Consider the following 18,298-nt stretch of genomic DNA (forward strand, 5'->3'; position numbering starts at 1 on the left):
CGTCCAATATTGAACACAAGACACGCGTCTGTTATTTATCCATCAAAAACCCGCCTTAAGCTCGTTGCAACTAGTCTTAAAATTTTGGGCCCTAAGATCTGGCAATTATTTGTACCCCCAGATATTAGGGTTATCACTGAATTGTACCATTTTAAAATTAAACTGAGATCGCGGTTAAATTTGCTTGATCCCGACACCACCATCTAAATCTTAACCTTTTATATATTACACTATATATGGCTCATTTCATCGCTAATAATTATTTTAAATTCAGCATATGTTTCTGTCCACTTAGACTCGTTTATTCATCTCTTCAATCAATCCATACTTTTAATTATTGTATCAAATACTATAAATTATCTCACATTGCCAATCTACTTTCTGTTTTTGATTGTAGATTCATTAGTAATATCTGTATATACTTATATGTTCAGATATTAACTTTGTTTTTCGAGTGTTAATCCTACTGACTATATTTATCGATTTTTGCATGCATTGAAATTTAATTTGTATATTTTCTGTTCTGTTTTAAATTGCATATATATCTCAAGTAAAGTACTTAGGGTGGCCTCTCCACAAGTTTTTTCATTTAAACTTATTTGGTTCCCTTATTGAAAATAAAATAAATAAAAAAAAAATAAAATAAATATATATATATATATATATGCTAAGCAAATAAAGTTAAACCATTTAATGTTGGGTCAAATGTCAAAAGGCTGTTTGGTCTTCGTAACTATTCTCACAGTCGTTCTCTCTGTATATACACTATATACACGCAGTCGTTCTCTCTGTATATACACTATATATATATATATATATATATATGTGTGTGTGTGTGTGTGTGTGTGTTTGTGTACGCGCTCGCGTGTGTGCGTGTGTGTATAATGATGATAACGATTAAACAATTAAAATATTTGTTTGAGGTAAACTATGATTTGTAGGATGAGTAAGGTCTTAACGGATGAAAAGATTGAGAATGGTGATGACAATAATGATGATGGTGATAATTTCAACGATAATACTGATGATGATGACGATGTATTTGATGATAACGATGATGATTATGATGTTGAAACTAATGAGGGGTTAATAATGATAATGATGACGCTAATAAGGATAAAGATGAAGATGATGTTATGTTGATGACGATGACAATGAAGGTGATGATGGTGAAGATGAAATTTTTAACTTGACGATATTATTGATGATGATGATAATAATGAAAATGGTGATGATGAAAATGATGATGGTGAAGATGAAAATGATGAAAACGATGATGATGGTGGTGATGATGATGATTTCGACAATGGATACTCTTGATGTGGTCATTACCAGACAAGCGGATTACCTACCAGGCTCATTCAAATGGTTGAATATTGAACGACTTAACTGCTTTATATCATTCATCTAACTATCCATCCATCTATTTATCTATCTATCCAACTATTTATTCATTCATTAATTCATTCATTCATTTATTCATTCATTTCATTTATTCATTCATTTATTTATTCATTCATTTATTCACCCGTTCATTCATTTATTCAACCATTCATTCACTAAATAAAATGATTTATTTCTAGCTAATGTATCCATCTATCTATTTGATGGTGATGATGATGAATTTTTACATCTATTTGTTTATCTATCATCTATCTATGATATTATTATTTATATTATGAATAATAATTATTATAATTTTGTTTCTGATCCATTTAGGAGGAAGTTAATTTTCCTAATTGTTAGGACATTTCGTTGGTTATGAGGTGGAAGAAGCAGGCTGACTGACTGACCACGTGAGGCATCATCTTCAACATTGCTCTGACATTGACAGATCACCCGTGTTATTTAATACATCTCGTCTCGTTTTTTCTCGTTTCGTCTTTCTGTTTACTTCAGTAACTCGCTGACGTGTAGATTTAATGTTGTAATGTCTTTATCGAGATAATTATTGCTCCTGTTTAGTGTGTGTGTGTGTGTGTGTGTGTGTGTGTGTGTGTGTGTGTGTGTGTGTGTGTGTGTGTGTGTGTGGTGTTGTTTTGGTCGTGTTTAAACGCTCATGATTCTCATCATTGTAAATATTGTGGGTCATTTTTTGGTTAATGCTATTTTCATTTTTATTTTTGTCATTTATTTACGCTATTTATTAAGCGTTGTTAACATTAAATTTAAAAATCTCATGTTATATTTCGTTATGTTACACGTGATGTTATATAAATCGTACGTAATGTTATTTATTGTGCTGCTAGATATCTTAGCTAGTAAGGTTTTGTTGAGACGATCTTTAAGAAGATTTTGTGGCCATCTTTTCGTCATATCATCCACGGTGGGCCGTATGCACGAATCACTTCCATACTTTCCAAGGTTTATTTCCGGTTCCCTAATACCAAAATCTTATTTCAATGTATATTCTTGATCAGTTTTAGGCAGCTTTGCAGAAAAAATAAACAGTCCAAACAGAAAATCTTATATTATTTTATAAAAAATTTATTTTATAGAAAAAATTTTCTTTCTTTCTTTTTTTAATAATAATAATTATTATTATTATTAATTTATTATTATCTAAAAATTAAAAGACAGTTTGATGTGACGATTGGTGACGATGAACACGATGATGATGATAATAATAATAATTATTATTATAGACAAAAAATGATGATGATGGCTTAAGTTAGTGGATGAGTTGAGATGACAGTGTTGATATGATGACGCCTGCGTAGTGAACGTCGGGAAGGTGATTGTTAACGTTTCCGAATGATGATGAAGATGATGATGAGGAGAAGGATGATGAGGAGAAGGATGATGAGGAGAACGATGATGAGGAGAACGATGATGATGATGATGCTGTTTTAATAATGAAAATGATCAAGACGATAGAGATGGTAATGATGACGACGATGATGTCATAGTCTTAATAATGAAAATGATGATGAGGACGATGACAATGACGATAGTGAAAATGATGATGATTTTGCATTAATATGATGATGATGATGTTATTGTCTTATTAATAAAACTGACAACAATGATATAGATGATGACGATGGTATAGATGATGATGACCACCATGATGAAAGCAGCAAAAAATGGTGATATAAATCAAGTTATACAAACAAGCGTATTCAAACACGCACGCACAAGTGTGCAAGTTCATATGCACGAAAGATGGTGCGGACGAGTGCAGACGCACTGATGAAGACGCGTTCCGTCCGCCAGACATGTTAACATGCTGAATCTATACATGAGATTTCAGTGATGATTTGATTAACACTGACAATAAAAATATGATGACGATGACAATGATGTATTGATTCGTTAGTTTTTCTTATTTAATAATCTCATCCTCGTACTCTCACATACCAACCTCCACATACACGAAATCATCACACACACACACATAACCACATGTGATTATAGACAACAAGTGATTATGTATAATGTACACATTAACACACGCATATTTCACGCATTTCCATGCGACCGCGTTCAGCAGACGCACACACGTACACACGCACACATTACATTCAATGTACATATAATCCTCTAATCAAACTGAGTACATATATTGATAACAAACCACGAAGAAGATGATGAAGCACAATGATACTTCGTTGTTCAACTTTTCTAGTTACAAATTCATCAGTTGTTACATTTGTTACATAACGCCTGGACTGTTCATTTCATTAATCATCACTCTCTCCTCAGTATTGCACTATACGTTTGAACATTTAAAAATCTACACTGAATCGATAAATAAATCATAAAATAGATGAGGATAATGTAAAAACTAAAAACTGTAATATGGCTAATATGGCAGGTAATGATTTAGTGACATATTTATATTTTTGTCCATTTCAATTTAGGGATAGACAAACAAAGCACATAGAGAGAGAGAGAGAGAGAGAGAGAGAGAGAGAGAGAGAGAGAGAGAGAGAGAGAGAGAGAGAGAGAGAGAGAGAGAGAGTGGAGAGAAAGAGAGAGAGGGAGAGAAAGAGAGTGGAGAGAAAGAGAGAGAGGGAGAGAGAGAGTGGAGAGAAAGAGAGAGAGGGAGAGAAAGAGAGAGATGGAGAGAAAGAGAGAGAGAGAGAGAGAGAGAGACGTAGACACCACAGTCTAAGGAGGAGACAAAGATAGAATGCGTGTGAGCATGTGTGTCTGAGTCTGGTGGTCTGCCTACACCAGTCAAGTGGATTATGTAATATAACATAAAACGTGGACGATTACTTTGTTCAATTTTTGATAGATGTCTATCTGACTGCTACTCAGCCAATCAGCTAATTGACATGTCCTGCTGACTTCTTCAACAACAATCTCATTCAGACAAACTCGTCGCATACACAACACGCACGCACGCACTTACAAACACACACACACGATGTGATGTGTTTGTGTGCGAGCGCTGTTTGCTCGTAGACATTTAATTTGATGAATAACATGCATTTGATGATAAGAATGAAGTTGAGAATTGAGAGGCGCCGTGGACGCAGCTGCCACTAAGGCGCCTGCTGCTGCAGTCCACGTTTCTTTTGCGTTAAGTTGAGAAAATTCCTTTTTTGACTTTCCTTGAATGTCTGCAAAAGATCATTCAAAATGTAATCACTGAGGTGGTCGGCGAGTTCGCTTTTAATCAATCGGTGGGGCTGCCACTGCCACGTGTCTTGTCGAAAGCTTATTGTCCACAACTCAATATTTGAATATAAAAATTAAACATTAACATTAAAAAAAACTGAATATGTAAATTTAAAAAAGTTAAACATTAAGAAACTGAGTATTTGAATTAAAAAAAATAAACATTAGAACTAAAGATCTGAGAATGAGACAAAGAATCCTTCAATATATTGTATTTATTGATTTAATTTAAAATATGAATTAATTGTTGTCTAATATTTTTGGGTTCGGCGCTTCATCGCTTTTTTATGTATATTTTGATATTCATACAAACATTATATTATATTTACATATATATATATATATATATATATATATTTATAATGCTTTCCACAATAGCAACCAAAGTTCGGCCACGTTCGTTCATCGTCATTTAAACGATTTTAAACAAACCATAAATTAAATAAGCTAAGCAAGCAGGTCAAACATTAAGTTAACGTACAGCAAGACGAAAAAAGAAATAAAACGAAACAACATAGTGATGGATTATTAATGGAAAGCCGCAATGTTTTCGAGAAATCTCTCAAGAACAAGTAAGAACGAATTCTGTGTGCAGTTTAATTTGAGGATGGTTTCCGGATATCAAAATATATAAATGTCTTCTACGCAATATCATGTGATGAGATTTTTGAAGATTTTAATTTTTCTGTATTTAAATGCTATCTCCAGAGAGCCTTTTTGCACGAGCGAGATTAACGATAATTTTTGATTAATGCAACAAAAAACTTCGGTTGAGGTTAATAATTTTGTACTGACCCCATCCGTGTGGGTCTCATCAGTGAGACTTATTCTATACATTCCAGAGATGTCGATATATTTAACATACCTTTTAAGGAAGGTGATTTTACAGTTTGTTAGAATATTCCGAAACAATCTCATTCAAACGAGCGCGGACACGACAAACACACACACACACACAAGCTCATACAAATACACATATGCACATACACACTCAAACAAACACTCATACAGACACACACATGCATATGAAACAATTTGAAAAAATTGTACTAAGCCAAAAAAATAATTGAAACCAATAATAGCAATGTAGGTTTTTACAATTAGTTTCGGCGAAAACAAGACAATTACAACATATTTTTTATTCATATATTAATATTCTTCATGACAGAAACTTAGACATGGTGTCCATAAATTAGAACAAAATTGTTAAACATCATTTTCAAAGTCCTTGGGGTTCTTTCTGGCTCTCCTGACATTCTCCTTCTCTGCCCAATCATAAAGAACGTACGTTGCAAATGAAGCTGCAAAGAAATTATACAAATTATTGACTTTGTTTAGAAACAGTGAAAAAAAAATGAAAATTTTAATTTTAACACATCATTTTAATCTATGAGGAATGAGAAAATTGTTTAATTATTTATATGTTGTAAATAGTACTAAATCCCAACAACAAAAATTATATAATCGACATAATAAAAAAAGATCTTTCAACTGGTAATCAACAAATCATTATTAATAAAGTTATCACTATTTAAAAAAGACATTTCATAATAAGGCGAGCAAATTCCTTACGAAGGATGACAGGAAGGATGGATTCCTTGATCCTTCTCAGTGTGTTTGGGATTGTTTTAGTCAGGTAGCCAGCAAATGCTCTTTGCTCGTGCGGGGAGAGAGAATAATATATCAGTCCATTCACTTTTATTCCAAGACTTCCAAAATGACGACCCATAATGAAGATTGCTTCAAATTATTTAAACTCACCTGTTTGCAATGTTTAAAAAAAATTATTAAAATTATAACAATAATATAAATAATTTAAAAGTCTAATTGTCATTAATTCAGTATCTCTAAGCAAATTATGCATTAAAATTTATGAAAGAACTAGAAAGAGAAAAGAGCAACTGATTAAATTAATTGATTAACATTAAATTAAAAAAGATATTTATTGAATTTTATTATTGAAGCACTACAGTTACATTGTATCACAATTAGGATTTACTCCAGTTCTTTTTTGGACAACATTTTTTTAACATGAAGGAATAATATGGTGGAACTAACTATTTGTTTGCTAAAACTTTTAAAAGAAATCATTTTGAAAATTTGTAAAATAGGAATAGGTAGATGAAATGATGAATTTTGAATAGTGAAGACAAAAGGGAAAAAACAGAAACAAAGACCAAATTTTATGTAATATTGTAATTGTAAATAATTAAAACACAAAAATGATTTATTTTTCATTTCAATTTCAATTATTCAGGCAAAATAAAGAAGACATTTCAATTCAATATAATTATAAATTATAATTATATTGAATTGAAATAAAAAAATTTCAATTTCAATTATTCAGGCAAAATAAAGAAAACATTTCAATTCAATATAATTATAAATTATAATTATATTGAATTGAAATAAAAAAATGAATTATTTCATATTTAAAATTTTTATTATATTATAGTTTATAATATAATAAAAATCTTTTTAAATAAATCTGAAATACAAAATCAAGGTCGTGAACAGAACAGAGAACACGAATTTCAATGGAATGAGGATGACGCACACAATTAATTCAGCACAAAGCAAATAAGAAGATTGTTCATTTATTTATCACTGACCAACTTGAAAGATGAATTTCGATTATAACACGTTTAAATTAAATAAACCACAGCGAAAACACAATTCCGATCCGTGAAAAGTTGTGTATAAAAGTAAAAGATAATTTAAACGTCACCAAAAACAATATAATGTTTCAAATGACCATAAGCAGCCGATTGACGTACTAGATCATATAATTAGAATAGATGGTGTTTTGATCAGAATCCAGCTAGAACGGGATTATATTGTCAAAATTTAAAATGAATATAAAAATATATACTTTTATAAATTTCTATACTCGAACTTGAAACTGAAAATGTTTAAAATTATGATTTTAAAAGCCACAAAGTGATGAAGAAGATTTAAAGATACCCTAAAATGAAGATGAAGGCGGAAAATTATTTGAAAACTGCCACATAAAAACCATTTCGTTTCGTTTTTTAAGAAGTTAACAACGGACACACGTTTCTCATAAGAAATTCAACAAAAATAATGTCACTGAAACGCGTAATTTTAAAATTATCAAGTGTATCAATGACCGAACCAATTAAATTCTAACTCAAGTGTTCAAATTTTTCAACCTCTTGGAAAAACAATAACAGCGTTTCGCCAGTTGGTTCATTTTTCATGTTGGTATCATGTTTTATTTTTCATACTTTTTCAAATTAATATAACCAAAATTGGGCCCTAGATAGGTTATATTTTATTTCATTCCAATAAAAGGAACAACAAAATGAATACAACCGTCATATATTTTTTCAATAAAATATATTTATTCGGAAATGTGTTTAATAGAAAATAATAAATAATTAATACGTCTATGTACATACAACCTTCGAGAGCTCACAAACACAATCGAAACAAAAGTAGTGAGTGGTACATGAAACATGAAGCAATATGACAACCTCCATGACGATATAGGGATGATAATAATAATATAAAAAATATTATCATTATTATTTTTATTATGATATTATATTATTTATTATGAATAATTATCATCAGATTAATAAATAAAAATGATGATTGCCTGATGACGAATATACAGTTTTTAAAAAACATTTTTGAAAAAAAATATTTCGACAATTTTTAAACCAAGATACTTTAAATGTAAAAATTTCTCTAAAATAGGAATCAAAATACTAACGATAGTAATTTATAATTAATTAAAAATACAACACTAGAGTTTTATAAATTTCAAATGATAGATGGAGATGGTATCACATTGTTTTATGGAACACTGAAAAACTAACATAGACAGAATAAATTACTTCAATTTAGTTGCTAAATATCAAGAGTATATATATATATATATATATATATATATATATATATATATATATATATATCGAATGCATATATATTTATTATCAAAATATACATTAACTGCATTGGTTTTTTTTTGTCCAAAAGTAGAAATTTATACATTTTAAATTAAAGAAAAATAAATAGGATCAATAACCATTATTTCGTATAAATAGGGTTGTTGTGATGGTAATGCAAATGATTGATGTTTCTTGACTGGCTAGCACATTATGTTGATTTGTGGATTTGTTAGATATGTATTGAAGAGTGAATAGTTGATCGGAGGTTGAATGCCAAAAAACCCAAATAACTAGCAATTTAGAAAAGGTTTTTTAGGACGAAACACATGTTATTGAAAATATCAATGAGTGATTCTATTTTTTTCGAGATTATATGTTCAACCTCTTGTTCAAATTCAGATGTCTCAACAGTTATGACGGCGAAAATAAATGTTCCGCTAATAATATTTGATGGCTTACATATGGCCGAAGCCGAATGTCTAATTTTGGCCTTCCATTCGGTTCATCTCTAATTTTTATGCAGCGCATGTATGCTTGGATGCATTCAATAATTCAATACAATATAACTAAACTAAAAATCATACGCATATACGCACAATAAACACATCTCTTTTGATATTCTTTACGTTACGTAGCTGACAATTAAATATTGATGCCTTACATTCAAATACATCCGTCTTTTTTATGACCCTTCGTATCGAAAACTGGAGTGATTTGCTATTATCGTTTGAAGAGTTGAATGTGCTTATCTATGAGTGTACGAATAAATGTATGTATGTATGTATGTGTGTGTGTGTGTGTGTCTGTATGTGTGTGTGTCTGTGTGTGTTTTAAATTTGCAACGCTAATGCATAATAACACGCAAACTGTGCATTAAAATTCAAATACAACTTTCCAACCCATAAATTAATACATGCAATAATTAATGTTAATTTATACATTGCACAACGCCTAAACACCCGCTGATGTAAACCGTGATTAAGTAGTCATACATTCACATACATTCCATTTTATTTATTTGCTTTTTTAAATAGGTAAATTACTACCTATACAAAATTTTCTTGTATACATGTCTATGTATATACATATATATAAATATATATATCAAATCATTAAAACTACTTCTATATTGTGAAAAATATGTTGCTGTGTTTGTTGTTATTTGTGGTGTTTAACCATGGATGTATATATCCAGGGTTTTAACTAATTTAATATTTCTATATTTAATATATCTTGTAAATTGAAAATCACCAAAAATTTGTACAACCATTTTTAACCAGACGACTTTAACCAATAATCTTCAACCATTTTGGCAAACGTGCGTGTGAAACGTACATAACTTGTCCGCATGTCTGCCAGTGATGGGCCAAAGTTAACTAAAAAGTTACTAACTTTTAATTAAACTGATTTTTTTTAGTTAAATGCAAAGTTTAACTTAATGAAAATAGCTTAGCTAAACCAGCAGTTTAACTACTATTTTTAGTTACTAACTAAAAAGTTTAACTAAATTTATTTACCAAGTTCGGCAGCTGTTGAAAGGCTTTTTAGTGCGGCAACGCAAGGTATTCATTGCTCGCAGATGCAGGATGGCAGATGAAACAATAAATATGATGATTTTTCTTAGGCCCCAGCTGAAATCAGATAATCTTATAGATATTTTTCAAAATTGTCATAACTTTTATAAAATTCTAATTTAATAACTTTCAGTTTGTTTTCCTATTATACGCTTTTTTCAAGTTTTTATTTAGAATACTTTGAATTAAAACCGATCATTTGAAAAAAAATTGGAAAAAGTTAGAGAAAGTTTAACTTCAATTTAAAAGTTTAGTTGCAACTGAAAGTTTAATTAAAATTATTTTATTAAAAATAAGTTAAAGTTTAACTTGAAAAATTTAGTTAGTGCCCATCACTGCTGCTACGTAAAACTGTCTTTAAACGACTTCGTTTGTGTCAGTGATTTTTTGACAATAACATAATTGCGACCTGTATGATGTGCGAGTACTGATTAATATATGTGTGTGTGTGGTGCGTGGTGTGTGTGTGTTTGTGAGTGTGTATATGCGTGCGTGTAATTATGTCCCTATGATAAATATGCATAATAACCCGACATTATAACATTCGCTATGCGCACAAAATTGACATAGTCAATGATCAGTGTAAGATTTTACACTGATCACACACGCGCGCGCACGCAGACATACACACACTAACTTAATCCATTTAACATCAAGTATAATATCATCACATAATAACATCTCATCATATCACCACATAACATCATCATGGTATAACATTTCATAATATCAAACATCTTGTTACAATATCACACCTACCTCTTATAAAAAATGAATGATAGATCACCAAGAGAGCGTAAGAAAAATAGTTGATTAGATGCTGCTTTCAACATTAACACACGACATGTTTTGCATGTAAGCATGGCATGCATGCATCAACAGAATCATATAATCTGGAGAAGTCGTTTGCCTTAAATTATCGTGTTAAATGTCATTGTTGATGTCAAATTTGATGCTATTGATGACGTGAATGTTAATGTCATGGTTGATGTTATTGATGTTGTGAATGTTGATGTAAACGTTGATGTCGAATGTTTAATGGAAAAGTGAAAAATAGCATTGTCATGTAGATAGACAAAGAGTTATATCAGAGTGGTTCAATTACACGACTTGTATTTTTCAGTAAAAAATTACACGACTTGTATTTTTCACCCAGTAAAAGTTTATGTGTGCATTGTGTATGTACGAAAAGTAAATAAATAAATAAATAAATATGTAATAAACATATAAAGAAATAAATGAAACAAACAAAAATATAAATATATATATATATAAATATATATATATAATATATATATATAATTATGTATATTATAATAATAATTATGTATATTATATTAATAATTATATATATATATGCATTTTGTTTTTGCGTCCGTGTCTTCAAAATTGCGCCTTCTTCAATTGGCGCTTAATAAATATTCTAAAATCATGAAAAAATAAATAATCGAGAATTACAGTATGAAAATAAAACTATCAATACGCACACAAATATTTGTTAGTTAAATAACATTATATATATATATATATACACATACATACTTATATATTATATATATACACACACACCCACACCCACACACACACACACACACACACAATATATATATATATATATATACATATATATATATATATGTGTGTGTGTGAGTGTATATAATATATATATATATATATATATATATAATGTAACTATATGTAATGTAAATTTTTACAAATTAGAGTTCCAATGAAATGAAGATACAAAAGAATTAGCTACAGAAACAACTTGACTATGTAAACATAAAACTGTAATTCTATAATATTACCACTACCTAATCTTCACTGAAAAAATTTTTGCTGCAGGTTGTTGCTTCAATTAATGTGTATCAATTTGGCTCACTTTTGTTTGTCGTTTTTTAATCAAGTTATAAACAATTTATGGCTAAATAGCATTTGCAGTTTGAACAACATTTTTCATGTGTTTTGGCTCTGATTTAATTTTTAAAAATTTACCAACTTTTAAATTTATTTTCCAATAATTGTACATATCTGCATGAATACAGACACATACACAATGACACACACAAATTAAAAAAAGTCATCATTCCCTTGCAAACACAAACTCATTGTAATGGTTCCACTTTGATTCTTCGAGATCCATTCCTGGCTTCAAGTCGCCACCAGCGCTATTTGTTCCCGAGCCACAAGCTGCCAACAGTTTGAAGCCGCATTCTTGCAGCATGTCAAACGCTTGCTCCAAGAACTGATGCTTCAAAAAAAATCTGGTGGTGTAACGGTCAGTGGTTCCCCTGTCGACATCCCTGCTTTCGTTCAACGTATCTTTGAAGACCTCGCGACATAAAGACACTTTGCCACTCACAAGAATCCGCCACATTTTTCGGAACTTCACGTCGGCCTGGCAGCCATCGCGTCCAAAAGCGAACGTTCCTCGGTATCCCACCACGATGAACCCTGGATCTCGAGAGGGCACTGGAGAGATACGCAGGGATGATGGGGTGATATCGGATGGAAAGTTGTAATGAACACTTCCCGTCGTTAGTGAAGGTGATGGAGATGAAGGAACTTGTCTGTTGCAGGAGGATGTTATTGAATTTTGTTGTTGCAGCTGTTGTTGCAGCTGTTGTTGCTCGCTCGATGAATTAAATATAGAACGATTGACGTTGGTGGAATCAACTGCAGCAGCGCCTTGCAGCGGCATCTTAATTTGCTCCAGCAAGCCTGGCAGTCGATAGTAGTCAGCCTCTTGAATCAATCGTTTCCTTTCCAAGAAGCAGTCAGGTAGCACCAGTTTTCTTCCGTTCCGTAAATAGTCCAGCACAAACCTGGATAACAATGATGTTATTTTATAAGTAACTTCTTGAAAATATCACGCATATAATAAATAAATCAATGTGTTTATGAGTTGCAACGAACTCTTCCTAATCATAATTTTAAAAATTGTTTTTACGTGTCCATGAATTGAATGGTTAAACACGAAGCATGTTTATGTTTGTTTACAAGATGAATTCAGAAAACATTTTTAAACATTGCAAATTCGGCAAGTTTCAAACACGTACAGTACAGTAACAAATAATTAATCCATCTTTTAATTAAAAGTTCAGCGTGACCTCGCATTTGAAACCACGGCAGACATCTCCATCAACATCTCTAACGGACAACTAACATCGCTCTGCTACGTAGATTCATCCTAATGTTTCAATTGTTTTGCTTTTATGTACGCTCGTTTCTTCAAGAATGAAACTGACTTTGTTATACTACTATTTGTAGTTAAATCATAGCAGTTTAGCTAAGTATAAACTTCCTTAGATCACAAATGAATGTAACATTCTTTACACCGGCCGCACTTTTTAATTTAATAATGATAGTAAATTGGTGGTGATGGTGGTGGTTGGTAGGCATCGTGTATGTGTTCTCGACGTGATGTTGTTTTGCAAGTCTAACATTTTGAGATCTGGTAGAGGTGGTGTAGTTTGGCGTGGTCAAGTTCATTTGTCGCGGTGTGGTGCGAATTTGAAAGAGGTTGGTGCAGCATATTTGATGAGATTTAGATTGCTCTGCGTGTGAAACATTTTGAAGTTTTTTGTAAGAATATTTTATAAGGGATGTGATGATGAGTAAAATAGTAATTCTGATGCATGAGATGGGAATCAGTATGCATGTTCGGATAACTGAAAATTTCGTTTGAAAGCTGTATTGTTTTAGCAAAAAAAAAAAAATAGAAAATTAATTTTATATTGCAATAGGTAAACGCTGCGTTGCAAATAGAAGGAATGTTTCGAAGAGCCATACAGTCTGATATTTTTTCACGTTTTAACATCATAAAAGAAAGAAATCTGTAAAGCCAAACGTCATTTAATGTCCCATTTAATGTCTGTCGCAGGTTTATGCAGCGCTTCGAATAAACAGTCTTCAAAAATATCATCTTAACAACGAAAGAGATGTTTTAAAATTTTTTTCAATTTTTTGTTCGTGCGAAAAATGTTCAGGGATGATGCTACTTTGAATGAAGAATGCTTTCAAATTTTCAACAATGCATGAACCATCAAATTGGCGTGCAAAAATGTAATATTTGTTTTGTTTGATGAATAAGTAAAGAGAAGAAATGAAAATAAATTCTAATATGCCCAAAATACGAGCTAATTTGAAAGAAGTGTCTTTTCAGAGTTAAAAAATGGTTAAATGGCTTCAACGAAGACTGATTTATTACGATGAAATAAAATATTTTGTGATTTTAGAAGCGAACGAAGCGAAGTGAAGCAAAGAATCACCAAATTAATTGCATTAAATTAATAAAAAGAAATTAACAATTATAAAAATAGTAGATTAATTTCAAACTTCAAAAATTACGTTTAATTTTTGTGCTGCCTCGAAGCGTTGACGATTTAAAGCCAAATAATGTTAGCTTTTCTTATGTTTGGAGAAAGTTTATCGGCACTAAGTACGCTGAACATGCTGGAGGCGTGAAAACATTTCGTGAAATTTTTTATGGATTCAAATTTTTGTATATTTTAATTTGATTTATAAATGGATTCTATGAGTTTTTATTTATTTCTAAATAAATAAAACTTAATTTATAAATATTCAGTGTTGTTAAAAGTATTTAGAGTATTTATAATAAAAACTTAAATAGTATTAAAATACTTACTCCAATATTTAAGAGGTATTTAAAATACTTAATAAAATAGCAGTATTTAGACAGTATTTAAATAGTTTTGCGTAGTTTTAGTAGTTATAAAAATTTAATTACTTTGATCTGATGATTTGTTTGAAACATATCTACTCCTAAAAGTTTACAAACATTATTGGCGAATTTTTGTGTTAATGTCTTTTTCATTTCTAATGCAAACATTTAGGAGACTTACTGCAATGTAATGTGAGTGTATATAAACTAATGAGAACAAAAAATTATGTAATTTAAGATTATTTTTTGTTTTAACATCAAATGAAAACTGCGTGGTATTTAACTGGATTTTTACTAATTGTTTGCAGCGTATTCAGAAACTTAGCACTTGATTATTTTAGCAACACTGTAAATATTGCGATAAGCAGTTGCTTAGAGTTGCTTGGAGTTGCTTGGAGTTAGTTAGACTTTAGTACAACCGTTACAATTCAATATTAAATAACAACTTTTTTCGTTTAAATCAATATCTATTCACTAATAAACTTCATAAAATATCGTTGTTATTACACATATTTTACATATTTATGTATACATAATATAATATATATTATAATATAAAATATTATATTATAGATATTGGTTCGACATGTATACATAATATAATATATATTATAATATAAATTATTATATTATAGATATTTATTCGACATCATTGTAACGTTATTACTACATCACATGTAGTGACACAGGAAATTTTTGTAAAAAAGATATATTTAATCGTTAAGTTTGAGTTAAGATAAACACAGCAAAAATTTTAAAAAATTTAACAAATGTTTGCATACAAAATTAATGATTATTTAAAAATAATTTATAATTTATTTATTTATAATTAATTTATAACTTATACATTTAAAAATAATTAATTAATTTGCCGACCCATTAATTGGAATAATCAACTAATTTAATTAATTGAGCCATCAACCTGAACAAGACTCCATCCCTGTCGATGAAGCACCTGCCTCTCCCATCTTTCAGTAGTAGTGGAGAGTTTCGATCTTCAAGTTGCTGTTGAAGTTGTTGTTGCTGCTGTTGAAGTTGTTGTTGCAGGCCGTATTTATTTTGGGGGTTACCACCAGATGTGGTTTTTGTTTCAGAAACGTTTGATGATGTTAATTCTGCGTCTTTCAAGCTGCTTAATGTTGATGTTGTTGTTGCCGCTGCTGTTGTTGCCACTGCCGATGTTGTTGTTGCAGCAGTTTTGCCAGCAATGTCATCTCTGCTATCGCCAATGTTGTTGCTGTTGTTCGATCTTGAATTCCCAAGAAAATACGATTGTTTGGCATTTGAAACAGCGGAAGACAATTTTCTTTCGGAGAAAATTTCAGTAAGTAGGGAGCCAGGCTCGGAGGTCAGTGTTGTCCTTGTTGTTGTATAGACAACTCCACCCACGTTCAACTCAACAACTTGGCAACAATCAAAATAATCCATCGACCGAGAATCTGAATTGCAACAACTGTCGATTGTGATGGAGACAAGTAGGTTAGTTACTGTTGCTTGGCAGTTGTTGTTGTTGTTGAGTGTTGCGCAAATAAGGCGACGATTTTATTTAAATCAATGTTAATGTTGAATGTTTATATTGCGGTTGTTGTTTAACATGTTATCATTATTTTGTTGTTTTGCTTGGTTCCGTGATGGCGCGGAAAGCAGTGTCCTTGCAAATACAATTTCTATCCTATATCGTTCCGTTAGCTTATTTTCTGCTCAGTTTTGTTTCTAACGCCTGTTGTTATTATTATTGTTGTTGTTTGCGTTGTTATTATTTTTGTTGTTGTTGTTATCAGCGTTGTTACTGTTAATGTTGGTGTCGATGTTGGCGTTACTTGGGTTGTTTGATGGCGCGGGAGTGGTTTCCAGTCTGCAGCATTGAATGAAACCAGCAATTTTTGCTTTGCTGATTTATAAAAATTGGAAAAATATAAAACTTAAAAAAAAACCTCAAACCAGTCAGTCGAAATTTTTTCTCACAGGATCTCACACACAGCTTACAACCAAATGATTGAATTAAATTGATTTATGCATTCGTCTGCACACACACATTTGTTTATATATACATACATATACATGCGCAATTATAAAAGAAGATGTATACAAAAAGATATACACAAAAATATATGTACAGTACAGATGAACGGATATGTACAAACGAAAGTGTACAAAGTAACTTGTACATTACGGAGCTTTATCGATTACAACATGAAAACAAATACAGTTGGTGTACGCGTTCATTTGTATGCATGCACTTGTACAACATACACACAATACAACATCATTTCAACATACAAAACATTCATACAACAACATTGTTGCTATGTTTGCTCGTTTGTTTTGAGCAAATACAATTTAAACTAAAACGAGTTTTAAATAACCAGTCTTTTTGAAAAAAATCAATTGTACTCTAAGGAGTGTTTATCTATACATATATATATATATATATATATATATATATATATATATATATATATATATATATATCTATACATATATATATATATATATATATATATATACATATATAAGACATTATTTACTTAGAAAGATAATTTTATAAAATAATTAAAAAGTGACGAAATAGTGAATAAACTATTATTTAATGAACAAAAGAAAAATAGCACATAGGCAAAAAAAACATAAAAATGTATGAACGAACAAATGAGTAACAGTTTTTAACTTTGTTTTCTATATGTATAAGTTAAAAAACAATGATAAAAATACAAAACGAAATGTTGAAAAATTGAACCAGAAACTGTTAAAAGCTGAAAATGCAGTGATATATATATATATATATATATATATATAGATAGATAGATAGATACCAAATTTGAATGTATAAAAGTGAATTCATGTTTGTATATATAGCCAGCAATCGTGTACCTATAAACTGTATTCTATATACTCCTTTCAACTATTCACTCAATACAAATGCTCTCTCTATGCATGGAAATCTGAAACATGGCACCAACGCAGGCGTTGTCCAGTAATCCAATTTAATGGAATAAAGTGAGAATTAAATAAGTTATAGAATGTGAAAATGATTACGGAAAATGTTTCATAAAAATGTTTTGCATGTATTTGCCATGATTGGTATATATGTGTATGTATGTAAACAACGGGAGCCAGCTGAACCACGCTAAGCAACCCCAGCCCACCAAATCGCACCGGCAGCTGAGCCTGGGACCAACCACTGTCAGTCACTTGAACATTGCAAATCGACGACAGGGCAGTGCGCAGGGCTCCGTCAAATTCGCCCGTCAAATTCAATGTGTTTAGATGTACGCAGGAAGTACATCAATTTGGGCAAACTGAGGGCATTGCGGATAATAGTCAAGGCATCATGGGCCGAAAGACAGGAAACACGACCCAGGGCGAATTTAAGCTCAGAGAGCTTTTGGTCAAAAAATGTATGTATGTATGTATGTATATATGTTTGTATGTATGTATGTATGTATGTATGTATGTATGTATGTATGTATGTATGTATGAATGTATGTATGTAT

The 18,298-nt window shown here is 30.8% G+C and overlaps 2 protein-coding genes across 2 annotated transcripts; both read right to left on the reverse strand.

The window, feature by feature from the left end:
- Positions 1-5,835: 5,835 nt before the first annotated feature.
- HELRODRAFT_86839 (hypothetical protein) lies at positions 5,836-6,358 on the reverse strand (the record flags this gene model as incomplete). Its single annotated transcript, XM_009028227.1, has 2 exons — positions 5,836-5,930; positions 6,202-6,358. The coding sequence occupies 2 exons, from the start codon at positions 6,356-6,358 to the stop codon at positions 5,836-5,838; spliced, it is 252 nt and encodes an 83-aa protein (XP_009026475.1).
- Positions 6,359-12,203: 5,845 nt separating this feature from the next.
- HELRODRAFT_86882 (hypothetical protein) lies at positions 12,204-16,232 on the reverse strand (the record flags this gene model as incomplete). Its single annotated transcript, XM_009028235.1, has 4 exons — positions 12,204-12,580; positions 12,776-12,945; positions 15,727-15,759; positions 16,075-16,232. 4 exons carry the CDS (start codon positions 16,230-16,232, stop codon positions 12,204-12,206), a joined length of 738 nt encoding a protein of 245 aa, XP_009026483.1.
- Between the last annotated feature and the right edge of the window lie 2,066 nt (positions 16,233-18,298).

This window comes from Helobdella robusta, assembly GCF_000326865.2.
Source record: "Helobdella robusta unplaced genomic scaffold HELROscaffold_54, whole genome shotgun sequence".
NCBI classification, from domain to species: Eukaryota; Metazoa; Annelida; class Clitellata; order Rhynchobdellida; family Glossiphoniidae; genus Helobdella; species Helobdella robusta.